The sequence below is a fragment of the Somniosus microcephalus genome, chromosome 11 (genome assembly GCF_052327205.1).
Source record: "Somniosus microcephalus isolate GS21.2 chromosome 11, FLI_Smic_1.0, whole genome shotgun sequence".
Lineage (NCBI taxonomy): Eukaryota > Metazoa > Chordata > Chondrichthyes > Squaliformes > Somniosidae > Somniosus > Somniosus microcephalus.
The window spans coordinates 218,918,497-218,946,289 of NC_140997.1; the positions used below are offsets into that span (position 1 = coordinate 218,918,497).

At 46.5% G+C, this 27,793-nt stretch overlaps 1 protein-coding gene across 5 annotated transcripts in view; it reads right to left on the minus strand.

The window, feature by feature from the left end:
* sema3fb (sema domain, immunoglobulin domain (Ig), short basic domain, secreted, (semaphorin) 3Fb) overlaps positions 1 to 27,793 on the minus strand; it is a 268,658-nt gene that overhangs the window by 27,613 nt on the left and 213,252 nt on the right. For all 5 annotated transcript variants that reach the window (XM_086001981.1, XM_086001984.1, XM_086001983.1 and 2 more), the window contains 2 exons: positions 23,829 to 23,965; positions 22,282 to 22,396 (listed from right to left, as the gene is read on the minus strand). In XM_086001981.1, the coding sequence (XP_085858107.1) occupies positions 22,282 to 22,396; positions 23,829 to 23,965 (252 nt within the window). The remainder of the gene's footprint in view (positions 1 to 22,281; positions 22,397 to 23,828; positions 23,966 to 27,793) is intronic.

Below are 27,793 nucleotides of genomic sequence, written 5' to 3' on the forward strand. Positions count from 1 at the left end.
TACATCGAAATTACAACACGGAAACAACCCCTTTGGCCCAACCAATCTTGGTTGGTGTTTATCCGCCACTCGAGCAGTAGTCCTAATCCCCTGTTCCCCTATCCCTACATCCCCTTCGACCATCTATCTAACAACAACAACTTGTATGCATATAGTGCATTTAACGTAGTAAATCGTCTCAAGGTGCTTCACAGGGCAAAACAAAATTTGACACCGAGCTACATAAGGGGATATTAGGACAGGTGACCAAAAGCTTGGTCAAAGAGGCAGGTTTTAAGGAGCATCTTAAAGGAGAAAAGAGAGGTAGAGGGGGGCGGAGAGGTTTAGGGAGGGAATTCCAGAGCACAGGGACTCAGCTGAAGGCACGGCCGCCAATGGTGGAGCGATTAAAATCAGGGATGCTCAAGAGCCCAGAATTAGAGGAGCCCAGATATCTCGGGGAGGTTGTGGGGCTGGAGGAGGTTACAGAGATAGGGAGGGGTGAGGCCATGGAGGAATTTGAAAACAAGGATGAGAATTTTAAAAATCGAGGTGTTGCTTAACCAGGAGCCGATGCAGGTCAGCCTATTCTGAAATGCTAACACGGTCTCTGCTTCAATCACTAGTGCATTCCATAACCTCACAACCCTCTGTGAAAAAGTATCTCTTATTCTCTGTCCTATATCCCTTACATTTATTCCTATATCTATGTCCCCTTGTTCTAGACCAACCCTCCCCAACCACTAGAAGCAATTTGTTTCTATCTACTCTGTCCCATCCCTTCATAATTTTAAATAATTCGATCAAATGGCCCCATAATCTCCTCAGTTCTAAAAACAGCTCCAATTTTTCAAGTCTGTCTACATATTTGTATTTCCTTATTACAGGCAGCATCCTAATGAATCTGTGCTGAAGTCTATTGCCTCAACATCCTTCCTATAGCGTGGAGCCCAAAACTGCACGCAAGACTTCAACTGTGGTCTTACTACAGTTTTATACAGATTCACGGTTACACCTCAACTTGTATATATTCTATACATCGTGCCGTAATACAAAGTATTCCATTACCTTCTTATGGCCACAGCTACTTGAGGTGCTGTATTTAATGTGAGCCTGAACCACCAAATCCCTCTGCTTTTCCACATCACCCCATTCAACATAAGAACATAAGACATAGGAGCAGGAGTCGGCCATTCGGCCCCTCGAGCCTGCTCCGCCATTCAATGGGCCAGAAATTCCAGAACGGGGCTTGCAGCGCGTGCAAGCCCCGTATTTGCACTTACCCCGCGTTCCTGCCGATCAGCTTCTGGGACGCCTGAACTTGGAGAAATAGAAAGCACATTCCCGGGCAGCGTATGACGTCACGCCGCCCAGGAGTGCAGCCAGCGCGGACCCAGGAGCGTGCAGTGTAAGTGAGACACGCCCCTTGAGGTCTCAGTTTCACTGGACACGCCCCCAATGTTTCTGTCAAGCTGCTTTGCTTTTTTACATGCAAAGCAGCAGTTTAAATAGGTTTTTGGAAGTTTTTTGAAGATTTTGGTAACTTTTATAAACTTTTTGAAATGTTTACATTATTTTGAGTAATCTGAAGTAGTTTTAAAGAGAATTAAAGCAATTTAAAGACTTTTAAAAGCCCTAAAAGAATTTTTTTAATTCCATTTATTTATTTAGCAATGTCGTCGTCATACGTGTCTTCACACTGTTCCCTTTGGGGAACTGTATGAAGTGGTGGAAGGATTTATGGCCGTGATTAACGTTCATTCCGTGACCGTAACCATCTTTGAACCAGCCATTAGGGCGGTTAGTCCTATGGCGGGAGGGTTTTACGGGCTCCCACAAGCTATACAAGGAGGGGGGGCCACCCACACCCACGGACGCAAATATCCCACTGGATGTCAACCCAGAATTTAGAGCCGGAGCTCCGACTCCACTTGCCGGGACTGTCTGGAGCGGGGTTCGAAACCCTACCCTGATCTGGCCCAGCGGCGGGGATCCTACCGCTATGACAAACGCCCAATCCGATTAGCAACGTGAAATGGCAGCATAGGGCTCCAGTCACGGGGAGGGAAAAGGCGCAGGAAACGTATGGGTGTCACCTTTTGTGCGGAGTGGGCCTTTTGCGTAGCAGTAAGCATCCCCGCTGCTGGGCCAGAAGGAGTAGGGTTTTGAACCCCACTCCAGACAGTCCCGGCAAGTGGAGTCGGAGCTCCAACTTTAAATTCTGGGTGGACATCCAGCGGGATACTTGCGTCCGCGGGTGTTGGTGGCCCCCCCCCCCTCAGATGGGTTGTGGGAGCCCGTAAAACCCTCCCGCCATAGGACTAACCACCTTAATGGCTGGTTCAAAGATGGTTACGGTCACGGAATGAGCGTTAATCACGGCCATAAATCCTTCCACCACTTCATACAGTTCCCCAAAGGGAACAGTGTGAGGATACGTCCGATGATGACCTCTTGCGCAATGCACCTCCTCGGACCCTCAGTCGCAGATGCGAGGGGGCAAGTCGTGCAAGTGTTAAATTTTTTATTTTATTGACATGTAAAATGTTGGCCCAATAATTCCCTTCCAAATGCGCTAGTACGGTCGGGGTACTTACGCATCTGGCCGGATGAAATGCCAGTTTTCAGCATGCACAGTGCATGTGGGGAAAACCGGCATTTCCTGTCCTCTGAACGAAGGGGTTCAGAGGCAGAACGCGTGCGACTGCACATGCAGCGCGTGCGCAGTATAATTCGCCGCTTTCATTAATGCTTTCAGTGAGGTCCAGTCATTACAACTTACACATGAAAAAAGCATGGGTACAGTTGCTACAGAGGCTGCGGAGGAAGATATTTCTTATCGTGGAGCTTCTGAAAGTATGTATGTCTGTATATATTCCTTTGCGTGTTATGTATATATTCCTTTACTTATGTGTATGAATGTATTATTTAATTATGACTTTCAGAGAAAGTAACTTATTTGAAAATCATAATTAAAAACATACATTCATAGTAAAGGAATATAAAACATACATACATATACGTAAAGGAATATATGTGGACATACATACATAACTCATTCTCACATTCCATTCACACAGCCACAATTGCTCCTTCTACCTACCGTTCTGAAAACCCTTTAAAAAAAAAAAAAAAATTTTAACTTTAAAACTTACTTAAAATTTCTTAAAATAACTTCCCTCCCTTTCCCAAACAAAAATATTGCATTTCAAAAGCTCCACGATAAAATATATCTTCCTCCGCAGCCAATGAACCACTTTACACTTGCTTTTTTTCAGTGTTACTTCTAAGGACTTAACCTCACGGATTTCATGAATGAAATCCACGAAGTTCACTGCGCAAGCGCTGCCTGTGCAGTCACACGCGCTCGAGGTCTGGAAATGCCGGCGTTCCCCGCATGCGCTGTTCATGCTGAACGCCGGCATTTCCAACGGCCAGAAGCGTGAGTAAGCCGACCGTACTCACGCTTCTGGCCGCGAATTTCTGGCCCAATAAGATCATGGCTGATCTGATCTTGGCCTCAACTCCACTTCCCTGCCCGCTCCCCATAATCCTTGACTCCGTTATCGTTCAAAAATCTGTCTATCTCCACTTTAAATATATTCAAAGTATAAATATGAATTTCTTTTACTAAAATGTACCACCTCACACTTACTTACATTGAATTCCATCTGCTATTACTTTTTTTGTCCTTTCTACCATCTTAGCAGTGTCCCCTTGCAACTTCCTTTGGTCCTCAGTATAAGTTACTCTGCCTCCTATTTTAGTATTGTCTGCAAATTTGAACACCCCTCCCTCTAGCCCTATATCCAAATCATTGAGGTACACAGTGAACAGAAGCGGTCCCAGACCAGGAACTTGTGGGATACCGCTACCCACTGAGAAACTGGAAATGCTTTTCAAGCATCCACAAAGGAAAAATGAAGTTTGCAAATCTCAATGGTTGACTGCGTTGCACAGTTCAAATGTTTTCACTTTTCCAATTAAGGCAATGCATGTGACAAATGCCGTTATTTTGAAAGCAGATTTTGGACAAGTTTTGCAGACGCCGTTAACTCTGATGAATGACCTTCACAGTATTTATTAAAAAGCTGCTTTAGTCATGGTGCTGCGTGGGACCCTGGATCGTGTCTGTGATTTCTGCCAGGGTTGGATTCCTGATCTCAACCAGGCATCAGAATGGAGGCAAAATCGGGTGACTCACCCTGAGCTATTTTTATGCATAGAACTAGGGATACAGTATCTGGCACCTAATATAAAACTGATATACATCCCTTGTGTATATTATAATACTGGGATACAGCACTTTGTCTTATCATAAATATATAACTGAGTATGTCAATACTGGGATAACAAAAGGCTGTTTACATTTTAGAAGTACATTAATACACGTGTGTATACATATATATATATACACTTAGAAAATGAAAAAAGGATTTGATGAATGCTATGAAGTCTGCGATCTTGAAGTGATCATAGAATCATAGAAATGTACAGCACAGAAGGAGGCCATTCGGCCCATCTTGTCCGTGCCGGCCGAAAAGGAGCTATCCACCCTAATCCCACTTTCCAGCACTTGGTCCATAGCCTTGTAGGTTATGGCACTTCAAGTGCATATCCAAGTACTTTTTAAATGTGATGTTATAAAGTATAATTATATAAACGTTCAAAACGGCACCACTTTGGGGCTCTTATATGTTGAAACATTATCCTCTGGGACCTAGGCTCAAAGCTAGCCCGTACGAATGTTCTGAAATTCTCCTCTCTCTTCTGGCCGTAACAACCCTAACAGAAATTGACTTGGGCAGCTTCCACCCAATTCCTAATGGGCACACGTCCACTGCACAATATTGGCGGTAATTCTGCATCAATTGGCACTAGGTTGGCAGGCTCCCTCAGAGGACGGCTGGTGTGGGAAGTGGAAAACTTCACATTGAATGCCTTCCTGAGCTCGAGGCGCATTGGACAGAGCAGCAGCAGCACTGGTATCAATCTAATCTGTGTGGTATGGGCAGTGCTGGATGTTAACACTGGGGTTTCAAAAGGGACAGGAAGTATTACAGCCCACAACACTCCAGTCCCCTCACCCCAAACTGTCCCTTTTATTTTGTTAAAACAGAACATGCTGGAAACATACAGCAGCTTAGTCAGCATTTGTAAGAGAAGTTTAATGTTTTAAAAACTGGTGCAGGGTTTTTTCACCCAAAACATTACGCTTTTCCATGAAGATACTGAGTGAGTGGCTCAGTTGGCAGCACTTTCGCCTCGGGAGTCAAAAAGCCGTGGGTTCAAGTCCCGCTTCATGAGACTTGAGCCCCGTCTGCCCTCTCAGATGGACGCAAAAGAGCCCACGACACTATATCGAAGAAGAGCAGGGGAGTTATTCCCCGGTCTCCTGGGGCCAATATTTATCCCTCAACCACCATCACTAAAACAGATTATCTGGTCATTATCACATTGCTGTTTGTGGGAGCTTGCTGTGTGCAAATTGGCTGCTGCTTTTCCTACAACAGTGACTACACTCCAAACGTACTTCATTGGGTGTAAAACACTTTGCGACATCCTGAGGTTGTAAAAGGCGCTATATAAATGCAAGTTATTTCTTTTTTTAAAGCCTGCTATGTACTTACAACATTCATGGCTTTTCTTTTTATCCTTTTGTTGTGTACATAAGAACATTAGACATAGGAGCAGGCGTAGTCCATTCGGCCCTTCCAGCCTGCTCCGCCATTCCGCAAGATCATGGCTGATCTTCGACCTCAACTCCACCTTCCCGCACTATCCCCATATCCCTTAATATCTAAAAATCTATCGATCTCTGCCTTGAATGTACTCAATGACTGAGCCTCCACAACCCTTTGAGTGAAGAAATTTCTCCTCATCTCAGCCCTAAATGGCCAACCCCTTATCCTGGGACTGTGACCCCTGGCTCTAGACTCCCCAGCCAGGGGAAACATCCTGCATCTACCCTGTCAAGCCCCTTAAGAATTTTATCTGTTTCAATAAGATCACCTCTCATTCTACTAAACTCTAGAGAATATAGGCCTAGTCTACTCAATCTCTCCTCAAAGGACAATCCCTCCATCCCAGGAATCAGTCTAGTATAGGTTACTGTTTTCTCTCCAGTACCTCATAGGCTTCTTGACTGGTGGCCACTTCAGTGCTACTCTCAGGGCCAACACTATGGAAGTGCAATAGCTTGAGTTTTCCTTGAAGGACGTGCCTGGTCTCTTCCCCCTTCAGCAACCCAGTTGAGATTGGGAAGCCAATGCAGAGTAGAACACTCCAGCCAGCAATCTGACCACAGCATAATGCACTGGGCTGTCTCAAATGACAAAACAATTTCTAAATTGACATCATTTTCTAAATAAACCATCCTTTTTGGGGTTTTTTCCTCGTCTGGGTTTGGAACCATTACAACTGACATAAACAAAATTATTTTCTAGTCATGATTTTGTCATGGCACTGTGGCCCGGCACAATCACTACGGGGTTGATTTATACTCAAAAGCAAGGTTTGTTTTTAACTCTGTGCTTGAGTGATATTTTTACAGGTGCTGTTATGAATGTACGTCGGCCCATTTCCCATGATCTTTACCCTCCCCCTCCCCCTGCCCAGATAATCATCAACGTTATGACTGGAACATGACTATAAAAATTACAGTTTTTTGGATGCCGCAATGAATAAACATTAGGATGAAAATCACATTTCCCCTTGAAGGGCCAGCCTCATAAACAATATAAATCTTTTCCCTCCCATTTTCTAATAAAACTTGATTTTAATATTCTCTTGCCTTTGCTTAGGTCTCCCATACCATGCACCATTCCCCGGTGTCAAGAGTGTGTCCAGGCTGATGCTGCCAGGGCTTTGACAATGCTCCTCCTAAACAAGTGGCTTTCACAGTAGAAGAGCAGTACTCCAGGTAAACAAATCCACACACAGAATTCCAACAGTTAGGTTAGGTGTCAGCTGTGGCTCAGTGGGTAGCACCCTCGCCTCGGAGTCAGAAGGTCGAGAGTTCACAGTTCCACTCCAGAGACTTGAGCACAAAAATCTAGGCCGACACTCCAGTGCAGTGCTGAGGGAGCGCCGCACTGTCAGAGGTGCCGTCTTTCGGATGAAAGGTTAAACGAGGCCCCGTCTGCTCTCTCCGGTGGATGTAAAAGATTCCATGTAACTATTTTGAAGAAGAGCAGGGGAGTTATCCCCGGTGTCCTGGCCAATAATTAGCCCTCCACCAACATCACTAAAACAGATTATGGGATTTTGCTGTGCGCAAATTGGCTGCTGCGTTTCCCACATTACAACAGTGACTACACTTCAAAAGAGCTTCATTGGCCGTAAAGCACGTTGGGACGTCCTGAGGTTGTGAAAGGCGCTATATAAATGCAAGTCTTTCTTTCTTCTTTCTATAGTTCCAATGGACCCGAATCTTTTCTCATTCAATGCCATTGTATAGATTGCTCATAGAAACATAGGAGATAGGAGCAGGAGTAGGCCATTCGGCCCCTCGAGCCTGCTCCGCCATTCAATGCGATCATGGCTGATCATCCAAATTCAGTACTCTGTCCCTGCCTTCTCCCCATATCCCTTGATCCCTTTAGCCTTAAGAAATGTATCCAACTCCTTCTTGAATATATTTAATGAATTGGCCTCTACTGCCTTCTGTGGTAGAGAATTCCACAGGTTCACCACTCTCTGGGTGAAGAAATTCCTCCTCATTTCTGTCCTAAATGACTTACCCCTTATCCTTAGACTGTGACCCCTGGTTCTGGACTCCCCGACCATCGGGAACATCCTTCCTGCATCTAGTCTGTCCAGTCCTGTCAGAATTTTATAAGTTTCAATGAGATCCCCTCTCATTCTTCTAAACTCCAGCGAGTAAAAGCCCAATCAACCCAATCTCTCCTCATACGTCATTCCTGCCATCTCAGGTATCAGCCTGGTGAATCTTCGCTGCACTCCTTCCATGACAAGAACATCCTTCCTCAGATAAGGTGACCAAAACTGCACACAGTACTCAAGATGTGGTCTCACCAAGGCCCTGTACAACTGCAGCAAGACATCCTTGTTCCTGTACTCAAACCCTCTCGCTACGAAGGCCAACATACCATTTGCCTTCTTAACCACCTGCTGCACCTGCACGCTTACCTTCAGCGACTGGTGCACAAGGACACCCAGGTCTCGTTGCACTTCCCCTTCTCCCAATCTATTGCCATTCAGATAATAATCTGCCTTCCTGTTTTTGCCACCAAAGTGGATAACCTCACATTTATCCACGTTATATTGCATCTGCCATGCTTCTGCCCAATCACCCAACCTGTCCAAATCATCATGGAGTTTCTCGGCATCCTCCTCACAGCACACACGCCCACCCAGCTTTGTGTCATCTGCAAATTTGGAGATATTACATCTAGTTCCCTTGTCTAGATCATTAATATATATTGTGAATAGCTGGGGTCCAAGGACTGATCCCTGCGGTACCCCACTAGTCACTGCCTGCCACTCGGAAAAAGACCCGTTTATTCCAACTCTTTGCTTTCTGTCTGCCAACCAGTTCTCTATCCAAGTCAATACCTTGCCCCCAATCCCATGTGCCTTAACTTTACATGCTAATCTCTTATGCGGGACCTTATTGAAAGCCTTCTGAAAGTCCAAATACACCACATCCACTGGTTCTCCCTTATCTATTTTACCAGTTACATCCTCAAAAAATTCCAGTAGATTAGTCAAGCACGATTTACCTTTTGTAAATCCATGTTGACTTTGTCTGATCCTGTCACTGTTTTCCAAGTGCTCTGCTATTACATCTTTTATAATGGACTCTAGCATTTTCCCCACTACCGATGTCTGTAATTCCCCGTTTTCTCTCTACCACCTTTTTTGAATAGTGGGGTAACATTAGCTACCCTCCAATCCATGGGTACTGTTCCAGATTCCATCGAATGTTGGAAGATGATCAGCAATGCATCTACTATTTCTAGGGCCACTTCCTTAAGTACCCTAGGATGTAGATTATCAGGCCCTGGGGATTTATCGGCCTTCAATCCCATCAATTTTCCTAACAATACTGATTTCTTTCAGTTCCTCCCTTTCATCAGACCCTATGTTCTCCGACATCCCTGGGAGGTTATTTGTGTCCTCCTTTGTGAAGACAGAACCAAAATATGTATTTAATTGGTCTGCCATTTCTTTGTTCCCCATTATAAATTCCCCTGATTCTGACTGCAAGGGGCCTACGCTTGACTTCACCAATCTTTTTCTCTTCACATATCTATAAAAGCTTTTACAGTCAGTTTTTATGTTCCCTGCAAGCTTACTCTCATATTCTATTTTCCCCTTCTTAATTAATCCCTTTGTCCTCCTTTGTTGAATCCTAAACTGCTCCCAATCCTCAGGTTTACTGCTTTTTCTGGCCAATTTATATGTCCTCTCCTTGGATCTTATGCTATCCCTAATTTCCCTTGTTAGCCACGGTTGAGTCACCTTTTTTGTTTTATTTTTATACCAAACTGGGATGAACAAATTCTGTAGTTCATCCATGCAGTCTTTGAATGTTTGCCATTGCCTATCCACCGTCAACCCTTTGAGTGACATTCCCCAATCAATCCTACCCAACTCATGCCTCAGACCATCGTAGTTTCCTTTATTTAAATTCAGGACCCTAGTCTCTGAGTCAAGTACTTCATTCCCCATCTTAATGAAGAATTCGATCATATTATGATCGCTCCGACCCAAGGGGCCTCGTACAACAAGATTGCTAATTAATCCTTTCTCGTTACATAATACCCAGTCTAAGATGGCCTGATCTCTAGTTGGTTCCTCGACATATTGGTCCAGGAAACCATCCCGTAAACACTCAAGGAATTCCTCCTCCACAGTATTGTTACTAATTTGGTTAGCCCAATCTATATGTAGATTAAAGTCACCCATGATGACTGCTGTGCCCTTATTGCACGCTTCTCTCATTTCCATTTTAATGCCTCCCCAACCTCCGCACTACTGTTTGGAGGTCTATATACCACTCCCACTAACGTTTTCTGCCCCATGGTATTTCTCAGTTCTACCCATACAGATTCCACATCATCAGAGCTAATATCCTTCCTTACAATTGTGTTAATCCCTTCTTTAACCAGCAATGCTACCCCACCTCCCTTTCCTTTTTGCCTATCTTTCCTGAATATTGAATACCCCTGGATGTTGAGTTCCCAGCCTTGGCCACCCTGGAGCCATGTTTCTGTAATCCCAATCAAATCATATTCGTTTACCTCTATTTGCGCAGCTAATTCATCCACCTTATTATGAATGCTCCTCGCATTAAGACACAAAATCTTCAGGCTTTTTTTTTAACGCTCTTAGACCTATTAGAATTATTATTTACTGTGGCCATGTTTGATTTAAACCGTTGATTTCTCTGACTGACACTTTTGTTTTTCTCCTTCCTATCTTTTGCTTTTATCCTTGTTTCCCTTTCCTCTGTCCCCCTGCTCAGGTTCCCAACCCCCTGCCATTTTAGTTTAAACCCTCCCCCAGAACACTAGCAAACACTCCCCCTAGGACATCGGTCCTGGCCCTGCCCAGGTGCAAACCGTCCGGTTTGAACTGGTCCCACCTACCCCAGAACCGGTTCCAATGTCTCAGGAATTTGAATCCCTCCCCCTCGCACCATTCCTCTAGCCACGTATTCATCTGAAATATCCTTCTGTTTCTACTCTGACTAGCACGTGGCACTGGTAGCAATCCTGAGATTACTACCTTTGAGGTCCTATTTTTTAATTTACCTCCTAACTCCCTATATTCAGCTTTTAGGACCTCATCCTGGTTTTTACCTATATCGTTGGTACCTATATGCACCACGACAACTGGCTGTTCACCCTCCCCTTCCAAAATGTTCTGCAGCTGCTCTGAGACATCCTTGACCCTTGCACCAGGGAGGCAACACACCATCCTGGAGTCTCATTTGTGGCCGCAGAAACGCCCATCTATTCCCCTTACAATAGAATCCCCTATTACTATAGCTCTACCCCTCTTTTTCCTCCCGTCCTGTGCAGCAGAGCCACCCCTGGTGCCAGGAAGTTGGCTGCTGATGCCTTCCTCTGATAAGCCATCCCCCCCAACAGTACTCAAAGTGGTGTATCTGTTTGAGAGGGGGATGTCCACAGGGGACACCTGCACTACCTGCCTGCGCCTACTACTCTGTCTGTTGGTCACCCCTTCCCTTTCTGCACCCTAACTTCCTCTCATTCACTGCCACTGCATGGTATTCCAAACCTCAAGCCTGGCATTTAAATATAAAATTCTGTGTCAAACATAAAATATTCCCCAATTATGGCACTTTGAAGGTGGAGCATAGTAATTGCAGTCAATCCACTGTCAACCGTTAGTTTTGACATAGATTAGGAGTCTAATCATTGGTGCAGGCTTTGTTGAGTGTTTCTACTATTTTTTGTTTAGTCTCTGCAACTGAATGAGCGATTAAATGAGCTGTGGAACAAAGATCTGCAAATTGGTTCATTTTTATCTGCAGTATGTACAAATCCTGATCCAAGCAGAACATTTCTTGGCAAAGCAGCCATGCGCTTACCAGGACCCAACAATATAATAAGTGCGTGCTTATTTTGCAGTAATAAATCAGGAACTCACCTTTGGCATGACTGAATAACATGTAGAGACGCAACGTGTAAATTGAGAAGTCAAAATCCCCAACTACACACAGTAGAGAATCATTTTATTCAATGATGTTTAAAGAAAAGCGACACAGTGATTAGTTCTTTATCTGAATATCTCCCGTCACTGAGTTTAAACAGTACTTATTCAAAGTGTCTAACTATTATAATAGAAAGAACAGAATATGTCAGAGCTTACAGCTTGAAAGAATGTTTTTTTCCACAAGCTTATTTTTTCATGTCACAATGAGGGCCTGTTGAAAAGTGTGCAATTAGGCTTTCGGGGAGTGCCAGTCCCGGCAAGTTGCCTCAGTAATAAGAATAATCTGGCAGCCATCCCAGATCACAGCAAGGAAGGATGAAACTGATCAGCCTCAACGTCCCTGACCCCAGAGGGAATGCTCCGCACTTCATCTACTCACCAGCTCATATAGAAAGTTAAAGCCCAATTAAAGAAACAAGAAAGACCTGCATTTATATAGCGCCTTTCAGGACGGACCTCAGGACATCCCCAAAGCACTTTACAGCCAATGAAGTACTTTCAAAGTGCAGTCCTTGTTGTAACGTAGGAACTGAGGCAGCCAATTTGCGCACTTTAAGATCCCACAAACAGCAATTTGAGAATGACCAGATAATATGATTTAACGGTGTTGGTTGAAGGATTCATATTGGCCAGGACACCCTCCCCCCAACCCCTTTCAAAGTTTGGATTTGTTGTAACAAGAGATTTCTCAGAAAGAAAGACTTGCATTTCTATAGCGCCTTTCACGATCACCAGATGTCTCAAAGCGCTTTACAGCCAATGAAATACCTTTTGAAGTGTAGTCGCTGTTGTGATGTAGGGAAAGATGGTGACTATCAATAGCTGCACAGAGTAGATGCAAAAACATTCACGGGCTGCAGATTATTTTAGCTTTTAAGTCAGTGCCTCCCTGTGTGCCTGCCAGGGAGGAATGCCAATCGGAGTACTGGGATGGGGAGTTGCTTCATTGTTTGAACATGCAGCACCTGCTCATTCCAGCAGCCTGAAAAGAACAAGTGCTTCTGGATTTTGGAGTGGGGTTTTCAACATTGGCTGGGCCCTCTCACGACTGCCGAGCATCGGAACTAACATCGTTGTCACTTAAAACTGGGGACGAGCAGCTGATTCCGCTCGAGCCAGACTGCAACACGCTCCTGACACAAGGCTTGTAATCGCACTGTGTGATAGTCACGAAAGTGTTTATTTCAATAGGATTAATGCGGTTGTTAAAATAACGGGCAGTGGGATTTCACAGCCGTGCATTCAATACTAATATTGCACAGCATGACTTCAAACCAATACAGCCCAAAGTATTTTCAATCAGTAGTGGGCGAGAACAACTTGTTTTCAGACACTTATATCACAGCAACAGTTTAAGCGTTTCTGATGAATTTGTGCCCAATCGTTAAAGTCTTATGAGGTGCAGCTTTGGTTCATCTTTTTCCAGCTTTCTCAATGTACAGAAGATATTACAGAAGATTACAGGAAACTCTTTTTTATCCGGCACCGACGGGACCGGCGTGGTGCCGGTTTATCAAATAGTCCGGATTACAGAGGTATAGTAAAAGGTACGAGAGCTCCGTACACAGCCACAAATCCAGGCTTCCCTGTTGCTTAGCAACAGGTACAGGAACCCCGGCCACAGACCAAGCATCCCTGTTGCTTAGCAACAAGTGCAGGAACCCCGGTTACACAGCCACAGATCCAGGAACGGCCACTAATATGAAGTAAAACTTACCTGAACCTACTCCTGAATTTTGCCAGTTAACAGAGATTTCCGGTTATTTAGGTGCTGGTAAATCGAGAGTTTCCTGTATCTTATCCTTGATATATACACCTTCTACATCCTGGTTTTTGAGAACTAAAGAGTGGGACAGCTGCCACTAAATGGAAAATCCTTCACATGCAATCCATCAGAGTGAGGAAATGTCTGGAACAGCTTCCCATTTGTTGGACCCAAAGCCAATGTTGAGTACTCTGTGGTCCGGCAGGTTGGGTGTAGGTCTTAACCACAGTCTGAAGTGTGTCCACTGCCATCATGGTATGTATGTGGCATCACCAATTTCTATGCCATTACCGAGTACAATTGGCAATCAATGTTCCCTCGACAGCCACGCTGCAATGGGAAAGGTCCCCGTGCAGGCAGCTCATGGCTTCTCCATTGTAAATACCGTGCACTAAAAGAAACAGGCCGTGCAGAACAAAGTGCAGCTTACAGGGAAGATTGTTGGTAATACAGAAGAATTCATTTGTTTGCATGCGTGGCAACTTTATGAATGCATTCATGAAGATTTCCTCTGTTTGGTATTGACTTTGTCGACGAGTCCCTAAGGTCTTTCAATTGCACATTGTAGCACAGAATGTCAAGCAGATTTGACAATATGTTTACCGAACAAAAAAAAACAAAAAGGAGAGTTGGTCTTAGTCTTTTGACCTGTTAAATGCTAGCATCACAATTCTGTCAATGAGCTGAACCCACAGGGTCAACAGCAGCGCGCAGTGCCACAATACAAAACACACATTGCTCAAATTAACCTCTGCAATCAAAACTTTCAATCCTGGATGGTAACTCAAGGTCGCAGTTCCAATATTTCAAGAAATTACAATATTTTCACTCTTGTGGGCACAGAGGGAAAAAACAGGAAAATCATGAATGAAATAGGAGATAAAATGGGAATAACGCTGACTGTGATCTGGGAGCACTGTAGTGGTACATTAAATGGCTTTTCTCTTAGTACCAACATATTCACACTTGCGTTTGGCTAGACTAGTGCATGGTGTGAGGCTTCTGGGACTTACTCTGGTCACTGGAATGTACAGCGACCTACTCTGGTCACTGGATTCCACATCGACCTACTCTGGTCCCTGGATTCCACATCGACCTACTCTGGTCCCTGGATTCCACATCGACCTACTCTGGTCACTGGATTCCACATCGACCTACTCTGGTCACTGGATTCCACATCGACCTACTCTGGTCACTGGATTCCACATCGACCTACTCTGGTCACTGGATTCCACACCGACCTACTCTGGTCACTGGATTCCACATCGACCTACTCTGGTCACTGGATTCCACACCGACCTACTCTGGTCACTGGATTCCACACCGACCTACTCTGGTCACTGGATTCCACACCGACCTACTCTGGTCACTGGATTCCACACCGACCTACTCTAGTCACTGGATTCCACACCGACCTACTCTGGTCACTGGATTCCACACCGACCTACTCTGGTCACTGGATTCCACACCGACCTACTCTGGTCACTGGATTCCACACCGACCTACTCTGGTCACTGGATTCCACACCGACCTACTCTGGTCACTGGATTCCACACCGACCTACTCTGGTCACTGGATTCCACACCGACCTACTCTGGTCACTGGATTCCACACCGACCTACTCTGGTCCCTGGATTCCACATCGACCTACTCTGGTCACTGGATTCCACACTGACCTACTCTGGTCCCTGGATTCCACATCGACCTACTCTGGTCACTGGATTCCACACCGACCTACTCTGGTCACTGGATTCCACACCGACCTACTCTGGTCACTGGATTCCACACCGACCTACTCTGGTCACTGGATTCCACACCGACCTACTCTGGTCACTGGATTCCACACCGACCTACTCTGGTCACTGGATTCCACACCGACCTACTCTGGTCACTGGATTCCACACCGACCTACTCTGGTCAGCTGCAGACACATGTGTGACCGATTCAATAAGCTGCTGGACAGGACTTCGCTCTCTCTACTGGAGTCCGACAGGGCTTCACTCTCTCTACTGGAGTTCGACAGGGCTTCGCTCTCCCTACTGGAGTCCAACAGGACTTCGCTCTCCCTACTGGAGTCCGACAGGACTTCGCTCTCCCTACTGGAGTCCGACAGGACTTCGCTCTCCCTACTGGAGTCCGACAGGACTTCGCTCTCCCTACTGGAGTCCGACAGGACTTCGCTCTCTCTACTGGAGTCCGACAGGACTTCGCTCTCTCTACTGGAGTCCGACAGGACTTCGCTCTCCCTACTGGAGTCCGACAGGGCTTCGCTCTCCCTACTGGAGTCCGACAGGACTTCGCTCTCCCTACTGGAGTCCGACAGGACTTCGCTCTCCCTACTGGAGTCCGACAGGACTTCGCTCTCTCTACTGGAGTCCGACAGGGCTGCGCTCTCCCTACTGGAGTCCGACAGGACTTCGCTCTCTCTACTGGAGTCCGACAGGACTTCGCTCTCCCTACTGGAGTCCGACAGGACTTCGCTCTCCCTACTGGAGTCCGACAGGACTTCGCTCTCTCTACTGGAGTCCGACAGGACTTCGCTCTCTCTACTGGAGTCCGACAGGACTTCGCTCTCCCTACTGGAGTCCGACAGGGCTGCGCTCTCCCTACTGGAGTCCGACAGGACTTCGCTCTCTCTACTGGAGTCCGACAGGACTTCGCTCTCCCTACTGGAGTCCGACAGGACTTCGCTCTCTCTACTGGAGTCCGACAGGACTTCGCTCTCTCTACTGGAGTCCGACAGGACTTCGCTCTCCCTACTGGAGTCCGACAGGACTTCGCTCTCTCTACTGGAGTCCGACAGGACTTCGCTCTCTCTACTGGAGTCCGACAGGACTTCGCTCTCTCTACTGGAGTCCGACAGGACTTCGCTCTCTCTACTGGAGTCCGACAGGACTTCGCTCTCCCTACTGGAGTCCGACAGGACTTCGCTCTCTCTACTGGAGTCCGACAGGACTTCGCTCTCCCTACTGGAGTTCGACAGGGCTTCGCTCTCCCTACTGGGGTCCGACAGGACTTCGCTCTCTCTACTGGAGTCCGACAGGACTTCGCTCTCTCTACTGGAGTCCGACAGGACTTCGCTCTCTCTACTGGAGTCCGACAGGACTTCGCTCTCCCTACTGGAGTCCGACAGGACTTCGCTCTCCCTACTGGAGTCCGACAGGACTTCGCTCTCCCTACTGGAGTCCGACAGGACTTCGCTCTCTCTACTGGAGTCCGACAGGACTTCGCTTTCTCTACTGGAGTCCGACAGGACTTCGCTCTCTCTACTGGAGTCCGACAGGACTTCGCTCTCTCTACTGGAGTCCGACAGGACTTCACTCTCTCTACTGGAGTCCGACAGGGCTTCACTCTCTCTACTGGAGTCCGACAGGACTTCGCTCTCTCTACTGGAGTCCGACAGGACTTCACTCTGACACCAGAAGCTGCAGGAAGTCACATGGAGTATGTAAGCAACTCAGCCTGAATACCACAATCCAAGGAGACTCACTCTGTGCTAGCGAGGCAAATCGAAGGTTACTCCAGATGCAGGCCCCGCTGGAATTCATTCTAAACACTGAGGGCTACTGCAGTTGGACTAACTGAATACATTTTTTCTGGCTTACTCGTTACAAAGAAATCTCCACAGGGAATAGCACAGTGGAGATCGAGAGGTCAGTGTGTGAAAAATCAGAGGCATGTTCCTGCACCCTACATCTCCAGTGGCACCGTGCTGTGCATTATTCTCCGAAACTAAATATTATCATTAGTTTTATGGGCGATGACAGCAACAAAAAAAACAGAATTGCCACCTGGAATGCCGAATGAATTGCCAATATTTTACTCATGCCATTACATGCATTGGATGAACACAATTCTTGCTATTATTTCCCCCCAATTTTTAATACATTAAGTATGCCATAGGGAAATTCATTACAGCCAGGTAGAAATAACATTTTGTTTTGTCAATACAATACAATCTTTATTCGACCACATGCCCATTAACAGAGTATGCTCCTGTTTAGTACCAAGTGCCACAGGGCTTTTTAATTACCAGTCATTCCTCCCCAAATGCTGCAAGCAGTCTGCTAGGCTGGGTGACCCGGCTGGACAAAGGGTTGGGGAGGGGGTAGGGGAGAGCGGGTAGGGGGTGGCGGAGAGAAGAACCTGTCGAAACCGTGAGACTGAGACCCGCAGACAAAACACGGGCCCAGCTGACCTGCCCGCACTACATCAATAAAATCAAATGCTTCCTGTCAGCAGGATGGCTAATGAGATTCTTCATTAGAGGGGCTCCGGTTGGGAAATGCAAACTAACGTGGAATCATTGAGAGCGATCAGGAGGCCCCTTGAAGCCATGACATCGCAAGCCCAGCATACGCATCACTCCTCGACCCCTCAGAGTTTGGCACCAAGCCCAGACAAAGTAATGATTTTTTTTTAAAACAAGCAAGCAGCATACCAAGAGTAGTATCCGGTCACTAAATGCTCCTCAGGGTAAGGCCACATACTGTTTTGGGGTAAAGAAAGGAAGCATGCTGATTTCATACAATTTTGTTTTAGTTGCTGATAAATCATCAACTGTTTTGAAATGGTTTGCAATCGGATTTATTAAAAAGGTTTTAGTGTTCCTTAGGGGGTGGGGGGGGGGGGGTGGTAGAAAGGGGTCTTTTGATAGTTGCCAGGAGGTCGAGGTGACTTTCTCCTCATTACGGCAGCACATTCTTTCTTTCCCTCCCACTGACATTTTGATGTCATTAATTCTGTTGAGTTGCAGATGGCTTCGAACGACACAATCGGTACCGCTCTGTGACGCCATCCCTCAACCTTCCCCGACCGCCAGGGAACAGGATTGACTTCAGCTCTGCTTACCCCAAGGGGAAGTTATCACCCAATTTTAAAAGGGGCGTAACCTTCCAAGAAAACTATTTGCCAGTCTCTTTTTTTAGTTGTTTACAAACACATGAAAGACAGAAAGAACTATTTCTATAGCGCCTTCAACGACCTCCGGACGTTCCAAAGCACTGTTACACCCAGTTAAGTACTTTTGAAGTGTTGTCATTGTTGTAATGTAGGAAACGCGGCAGCCAATTTGCACAATGTGATAATGACCAGATAATCTGTTATTACCACGCTCAATCAGCTCCGATGGACGGGCCACATCACCCGCATGCCCGATACGAGACTCCCAAAACAAGCGCTCTACTCGGAGCTCCGGCACGGCAAGAGAGCCCCAGGTGGGCAGAGGAAACGCTTCAAGGACACCCTCAAAGCCTCCTTGAAAAAGTGTAACATCCCCACCGACACCTGGGAATCCCTGGCCCAAGGCCGCACAAAGTGGAGGAGAAGCATCCGGGAAGGCGCCGACCACCTCGAGTCTCTTCGCCGGGAGCAAGCGGAAGCCAAGCGCAAACAGCAGAAGGAGCGCTCGTCAACCCAAGCACCCCACCCACTCGCCCCTTCAACCACCGTCTGCCCCACCTGTGACAGAGACTGTTGGTCCCACATTGGATTAATCAGTCACCTGCAAACTCATTTTTAATGTGGAAGCAAGTCATCCTCGGTTCCGAGGGACTGCCTAAGAAGAGTGATGTTGATTGAGGGATAAATATTTGGCCAGGACACAGAATCACAGAATCACAGAAACCCCACAGTGCAGATAGAGGCCATTTCAGCCCATCGAGCCTGCACCGACACATATCCCACCCTATCCCCGTAACCCCACGTATTTAATCCCCCTAACACTAAGGGTCAATTTATCATAGCCAATCAACCTAACCCGCACATCTTTGGACTGTGGGAGGAAACCGGAGCACCCGGAGGAAACCCACGCAAACACGGGGAGAATGTGCAAACTCCACACAGACAGTCACCCGAGGCCGGATTCGAACCCGGGTCTCTGGCGCTGTGAGGCAACCGTGCTAACCACTATGCCACCGTGCTGCCCACACCTGGGAGAACTCCCCTGCTCATCCTCGAATAGTGCCGTGGGATCTTTTATCTCCATCTGAGAGGGCAGACAGGACCTCGGCTTAACGGCTCATCCGAAAGATGGCACCTGCCTCAGTGCGGCGCTCCGTCAGTGCGGCCTAGATTTTGCGCTCAGGTCTCTGGAGTGGGACTTGAACCCATGACCTTCTGAGGTGAGACTGCTACCCACTGAGCTACGGCTACGTAGCTGGAAAGCTGACCATCCGCTTGGTGAGCGCAGCTAGCTATTCCACAGGGGTCACAGTATAGGAGCACAGCCATACAGTGTTAACCACACTATCTTGTTGGAACGCTCTTCCCAGTATAAACCGAACAGAGCAGCCACCTTTGCCAACATCTCCCATACAATGCTTTGCGTCTTTAAACTGGCAGAGTGTCTTACAGCAACATCGCCTGGCACACCAGCCCAAGTTCCTGACATGTTCCATTTATTGTAAAGTGAAAGCTCTCAGTTTGGCTGATTAAACAACCTAGTCAAGCAGTCAGCATTCACTGTTACAATCTGGCTGTGTTACTGGCTCTTTGCGCAGACGATCAAATCCAGATTTGAAACACAACCACACAGACGTAACCACGTAAAACATGCTACGGGTGCTTATCATGGACATGCTGAATAAATTTATCCCTAGTTTAATAAATATTAATAGACTCCGAAACTGTAAAGTACACGTCTCCAGACAACTCTCAATGCTTTCATTGTTGCCCAGTTTTTCCATCCTTCAAGATATATTCTGTTATGTAACTTGAGTACAAATGATTTTATTGGTGCCAAGTTTCATAAAATAGAAGCACAATTGGGTAAGGTGCTGTTGACTCTTTCACATGTGTCTTTCAATATAATCTGATCGAAGTAGTTCGATATCACAAAGAAATCAAAAATAACCAGACAGCCCCTCAGCAGATCTTGTTGGTATACCTACATATACAGACTTGGTACATAGCGAGCCATGGTACATAGCGAGTCATTGAACATAGCGAGCCATGGAGCATAGCGAGCCATGGAGCATACCGAGTCATGGAAGATAGCGAGCCATGGTACAAAGCGAGTCATGGTACATAGCTAGCCATGGTACATAGTGAGTCATGGTACATAGTGAGTCATGGTACATAGCGAGCCATGGAACATAGCGAGCCATGGTACATAGCGAGCCCTGGAACATAGCGAGCCATGGAACATAGCGAGCCATGGAACATAGCGAGCCATGGAACATAGCGAGCCATGGTACAAAGCGAGCCGTGATACAAAGCGAGCCATGGTACACAAGAACATAAGAAATAGGAGCAGGAGTCGGCCATTCAGCTCCTCGAGCCTGCTCTGCCATTCAATAAGATCATCGCTGATCTGATCTTGGCCTCAACTCCACTTTCCTGCCTGTTCCCCATAACCATTGACTCCCCTGTAGCTCAAATATCTGTCTATCTCTGCCTTGAATATATTCAGTGACTCAGCCTCCACAGTTCTCTGGAGTAGAATATTCCAAAGATTCACGACCCTCAGAGATGAAATTCCTCCTCATCTCCGTCTTAAATGGGCGACCCCTTATCCTGAAACTATGCCCCTAGTTCTAGATTCCCCCACGAGGGGAAACATCCTCTCAGCATCTACCCTGTCAAGCCCCCTCAGAATCTTATATGTTTCAATAAGATCACCTCTCATTCTTCCAAACTCCAATGAGTATAGGCCCAACCTGCACAACCTTTTCTCATTGGACAACCCTTTCATCCCAGGAATCAGCCTAGTGAATCTTCTCTGAACAACCTCCAATGCAAGTATATCCCTCCTTAAATAAGGTGACCAAAACTGCACGTAGTACTCCAGGTGTGGTCTCACCAACGCCCTGTATAGTTATAGCAAAACTTCCCTACTTTTATACTCCATCCCCCTAACAATAAAGGCCAACATTCCATTTGCCTTCCTAATTACTTGCTGTACCTGCATATACCTGCCACAGTATGTACCATGGCTTGATATTTACCATGGCACGGTTTATGTGCCATGGTATGTACTGAACCATGGTGCATACTGTGCCATGGCACCTAACACACCACGGAATTGCTGGTGGTGGTTCTGTGCCACTGTTTCGCTGCATAAAAACTTCCAGATCTTGGCCAGATTGACAGAGTGAACAATCCCAGCAGGGATTTCATGCAAGTTAGTTTACATCTTCCTTTCCTCTCTTTAGATCTCCTCACATCACTTAACGTTCCCCCTCAACTGAGCCTCTACAAATGCTGCTCTGTTCTGGGTAAGGCATGTCATTTTTATTTATCAGATCTGCTTAGAAACTAGCATTTCCACTGCCCCGGGGCATTTTTGGACAAAGTTGTGGGTTTCCTTGGGCAGCAGATCAGGCTGTGCACAGGAAGTGTAGAAATTGACAGGAGTTCCCCATGGACCGTGGGCTATCCCAAGCCACTTGCGCTAGTTAAAGCCCATTAGGGCAGCATGAAGGGCAGTGGGCTTGGATACTCTGATCTCCTCTCTCTCCGTATGGATAAGTGCTTAACTTCTACTTGGCACTTCCCTCTGATGGTCTGTCTGTGATTAAAAGCTTAATATGAGATTACCTCTATGTTCTTTCTGTAGAAAAATCATAAACCGGTTTTGTAAAGAATGGGCTTATGATTTTACTACACAGGGGGATGTCCTCCCCCACATGTAGAATCGCCAGTATGAAGAGGCTCAGAGCATTTAATTCCCGGTATATCATCCCATCATGCTACCTCTACTCCCACTAGGCACTGCTGAAATAAGTGTTGATAGTATCAACAACAACTTGCATTTGTATAGTGCCTTTAACGTAGTAAAACGTCCCAAGGCGTCCCCTAATCATTAACTAATAATTGGAATTACTTACGGAGTTCGTCAAAGTGTGTCTCGATTCCATCAGGACCTGGGACTGAGCAGATGAGGCGAGCTTTCAGGAAGGTGCTCCATTTATTGACAAGGCAACAGTGACCACCATCATCATTCTGCAAGAGAAATGTGTTTAAATAGTAACGTAGGAATTGATAGAGGAAGAAAAGACCACAGTCCATCGAGTTCGCCTTCTAGCAGTTATTGACTGATCGTGGTAATCAATCTCGATCAATTAGTCTACAACATGACCCAGACATGAGGCGAGGGAAATCGCAGTGGTGGAGCACTTTGGGACCCATAGGTCCAAAGTCTCCTGTTGCTCCCAAGCACGCCCCACTGACCACATGTCATGTCTCAAACTACTCACACTAGCTGGGTTAGGCAGTCCTTCAGCATGGAACATGCTTTCAATTTACTTACTCAAAACTGAGCACGGTTCCGCTGAACGAGGCCACCCATCCCTCCAACAGAGAGATCAGACCCTCATCCGGAATGGATTGAAACTCGGGTCACAGAAGTGAAAGGCCAGGTTTCTGACCAACTGTAACATTTCAGTTAGACAGAGACTCTATCTGGGTTAAATTTAAACTCGGGCTGCTGAGCTGAAAGTTTATGTTGCTGGTTCCTCCATTAGTGAGACTTCAAACCACTCTGCTGCCTGTGCTAGATTCGAAAGCAGAGTGATTTCACCAGGTCTGCTGCTCATCATCCCACCAGAGGATTAAAAGGCCGAAGCGATGTCATTAAAAAAAAGTAAAGTGTAGGTTGCAGGATTTTGAATGCCAACATGTGACCCAATTAAGAAATCACACCGATAGCCCAGGGCTTTAACTTAACCCCATCAGTTAAACACAATCCCTTGCCACATTGGTATAGTATCAATCACTGGTCAGAAACTGACCCGGTCATAATTTCATTACCATTGCAACCAACTTTATATGTTATTATGTACTAGTTAAAATCGAGGCCACTATCCGTCAGATGAAACATTAAACCAAGACCTCATCTGCCCTTTCAGGTCTCAAGGCATCAGTCGAAGAGGAGCAATTCTCCTGGTGTTCTGGCCAACATTTATCCCTGAACCACCTCACCAAAACAGATTATCTGGTTATTTATCTCATTGCTGTTTGTGTGACCTTGTGTGCAAATGTACGGCTGCATTTGCCTGCAATATTGCCTACAATACAATGATGCCTGCACTTTAAAAAGTGATGAATTGATTGTGAAGGGCTTTGGGACATCCTGAAGAGGGCTATATAAATTTAAGTACTTCATTTTATTTCCTGTTACAATCAGCACATTTTTTGCCAGCTGTCTCAATAGATTTAGAAGAAAACAAAAAATGGATTTATAAATAGTTTTTTTTTTAAGGGGTTAATGAAGCAAAGTTGCGTTTCATTTGTGTTCATTTTTATAACATAATTCAAATTCAGTTATATATCTACGTGTATATATGGCCTTAGATTTTTTCAGAATATTTGATACTGCTACTGAGAATGTTGCAGAGTCTCCGATCGCACACCAGCAGAGCGACGGCGCACGTACCAGGCAGATCCTTCCTATCCTCGAGTGGATCGCTGAGCTGCCGCTGTCGCTCGATTTCTCCCGGAAAAAAAAGTAAAGCTTGTCGTCGTTTCTTTCACCGCTGTCCGGGATTAACTGAGCATGGACAAACGCTGGATCTGAAACACACAGAAGGGAGACACACAGTGAATATGCATTCACAAACGCATTTCACTTCACAGCAACACACAATCCATCCCCCGGTGTCGGCGGCGGCTCAGTGGGCGGAACGCTTGCCTCTGAGTCAGAAGGTTGTCCCACTCCAGAGACTTGAGCACAAAGTCTAGGCTGCCAATCAGCAGAGCGCTGCACTGTCGGAGGTGTCGCCTTTCGGGTGAGACGATAAACCGAGGCTCCGTCCGACCTCTCGGCTGGACGTAAAAGATCCCATGGCACTATTTCGAAGAGGAGCAGGGGGGAGTTCTCCCTCAATATTTATCCCTCAACCAACATCGCTAAAAATAACATTGTGCTCATTATCATATTGCTGTTTGCGGGAGCTTGCTGTGCGCAAATTGGCTGCCGCATTTCCTACATTGCAACAGTGACTACACTCCAAAAGTACTTCATTGGCTGTAAAGCATTTTGGGATGTCCCGAAGTCATGAAAGGTGCTATAGAAATGCAAGTCTTTCTTTCTCCATATCATGGAGTTGATTTGAGCTGCTAACTATTTAACTCATGTTAAAAGCCACCAGACTCTGAAATGTGTCCCACAAACAAAATCTGCAAAATTTCAGAAACAGACGGGACACTGGAAGGATTTAAACTGATATTAAGAGAATGACGGGATAAAAATGCTGGCCAGGTTCTAGAGGACCACAATGCTCCAGTATCGTCCTGCCACCTAAATAACACTTGCTCTCTGCTTTGAACCCCACACCTTTCGGTTTGCTTCACTGTACAAACTCTACCATTGGCACAATCTGATGGCGTATGCAGCAACTTGGCCATATTCCATACCAGTTAAAACCACCAAACAGGCCGCAAAATGGAAACGACAGCTGAAAATGGGTGAAAATGTACAGAACCAACTCCGCTAATGCAAAGCATGAGGTTTAAGCCGAGTCGTACACTGCAATCCTGATAATGACCAGTGCTATTGGGAAGAGCGTGGCAGTGGGATCAGAGCTGGCACAGGCATGACGGGCTGAATGGCCTGCTGTTGTGCTGTAAGAGTCTATTGCGCACACTGGAGAATCCGCCCCGGAATCTGTAAGCGTGACCCGCGATTGTGAACTGGGTTTTTTTTGTGTGTGCATCAGATAAGTGTGATTACAGAGGGGTCTGTGTAGGTCAGCCTCTGTGCCACTGACTGGCACGACATAGGTTCTTGTGTGAGAGGCCCTGTCCAGCAGTTCGGCGATCTGAAGCCTACCTGAACACAATTTGGAACTTGTTGCTGTTTTGGTCAGCATTCCGGGAGACTCCGAGAGCCAAAGCGAGCGCTCACGCTGCTAAATCTGGCTCCCTTCTCCCACGATAAACCGGGTTTACGAGTCTGCCACTGAGATAAGGCAGCCAGATTTAGCTGCGTCAATGCTGGGAGCCGGTTGACAGACGCAGACACCCAACCCCCACCTCAGCCACAGAATTCAATTAAGGCAACAGCTTGTATAAAAGGGGCTTCAGAGCACCATTCTCGCCCACCTCCCAGGAGCAGGTTGCAAGGCAGGGTTGGCAGAGGCCTGACGAGTAGGCCATCTAGCCCTCCCCCTTCTCCCCCAGCCAGTGTGAGGTGAGTGCAGAGACGGGGGGGGGAAATACTAGCAATATAATTAATTAAAAATAAATCTAAGTAAAGGAGTATTGTTTTAAGGATATTTCCCAGATGTTTTATGCCTGTATCAGAATTCCTGTATAATGAGACTCAAAGGCAAAGGTCCATTGGAATTGCGATGGACCAGGATTGTGCTCGAATCAAGTATGTGTGCACCTATTTGGACATGTTAATGGTGCTGACTGAATGGGAGTTACTGCAGACAGTCACTTCCTGCTTGTTTATCTAGAATCAGAGCAGAGTTATTAGACACATGGGCTCTGAACTTCATATAGCCGTGCAGCTTTGAAAGGGGTCAGGCCATTCAGTAATACTAGTAGCCTACCTCCCAAGAGTAAGAAGACCTATTAAACAAATTCCTTTCTTCTTTGTATTTTCCCCCAATACACCAGATCCTCACTGTAACGTATCACTTGGGAGCGAGGCAGATTGCGTGTTATATTGCGGTGAGTGCTCTAGCAAGGGATGCTGGCCTAAAAATCCGATGGTGCCACGCCCGTTTTTCAGGCACAAAACGGGCGTCTAAGCATCCAATATGGTGGGCGGGTGCACGCGATCATTACGCGCCAGGAGTGGGGCCGCCTGCCATAGTGGTAAAGGCAGAAAAAGAGGCGTCCAGGGCCCGCGCCTGAAACAGGTGTTAGGCCCTTTGCATCGGCAAATAATGGGCCTAGAGTCTGTTTGAGGCCCCCTCTGCAAACTTGAGCTGCCCTGACTGTAACCGGTGCCGGGCCAGCTGCGTTCAGGAAAATGTGTTCTACATCCGGCCTAACCAGCGGTCCTTAAAGGGAGGCTGCCACTAAAAAGATACTTAGCTTAATATGGAGCCAGGAGGAGCAAGTGTACTCCCTCCAAGCTCCACTGCAGTGCTCACCCTCACTTGCCCCCCCCCCCCATCCCTCCTGATCGTTTCCCCGTCCCCCCAACTCTCCTCTTGCCCTCGTGTGTACGGAAAACGATCTGGCGTCAACAAAAGTAAATCAGCGCTTGCCTAATAACTCAGCAAGTTTATTCAGTAAGTAGCTGAGTCTCACAAATCAGAAAGGATCCAGGTTGAATCCCGGTCTATGGGGAGTTATGGTGGTCGCAGGAGGGGTGGGAGATGGAGCACGGCGTTTTGTTTCAGCACCCTGGGTTAAGGAAGGAACAAGCACTCAAGAGTTCCTGTTTCTGACTGCTCGCCGGCGACCCCTACTGGAAATGCATGCGTGGCTCAGGATTAGACTCGGTTGTGAAACCTCTGCAGTTGAATAGCCTGCCGGCACTCACTGTCGAGACTTACGTATGAATAACCTGTGGTCAGGTGCCTAGGGTGCCAGTCGCTTGCTGAACTGTCTCTAGCGAGGAGTCAACCGCTTCAGGATGAAAAAATAATAATTGCATTTATATAGCGCCTTTTACGACCTCAGGACGTCCCAAAGTGCTTTACAGCCAATGAAGTACTTTTTGAAGTGTAGTCACTGTTGTAATGTGGGAAATGCGGCAGCCAATTTGTGCATAGCAAGCTCCCACAAATAACACTGTGATAATGACCAGATCATCTGTTTTGATTGAGGGATCAATATTGGCCCAAGACACCGGGGTTAACTCCCCTGCTCTTCTTCGAAATAGTGCCATGGGATCTTTTATGTCCACCTGAGAGAGCAAACGGGGCCTCGGTTTAACGTCTCATCTGAAAGACGGCACCTCCGGCAGTGCAGCACTGCACTGCAGTGTCAGCCTAGATTTTTGAGGGGCGAAAGCTGCTAAGAAAAGGAAATAAAAAGCCGAAAGAATTAAGTTCAGTTTGTTACAGGCCTCACGGCTTCAAGTTATTTGGCGGTGCCCTTCATTCGCCTTTTATTGGATGTCTGATCTGTTCCTTTAAATTTAACTTTAGTCAGAAAAAGAGAGACGGAACAGGAGGAGGAGACAGGAAACAGACGTAGGGAGGAAATCGATGAGGAAGGAAGAAAGCGAGGAATAAACCGAGGGAGGACAAGATAGAAAGAGAGAGATTAATAGAGTAATGGGGCCCAGATAGAGACACAAGACATAGAAGCAGAAAGATAGAAAGGTAGGGAGACAGAGATAGAGAAATAGAGGGAGGAATGGACAGACAGAAAGAGGGAAAAAATAAGAGAGAAGTGAAAAAAATGGAGAAACAAAGACAGAAGTGATGGAGACAG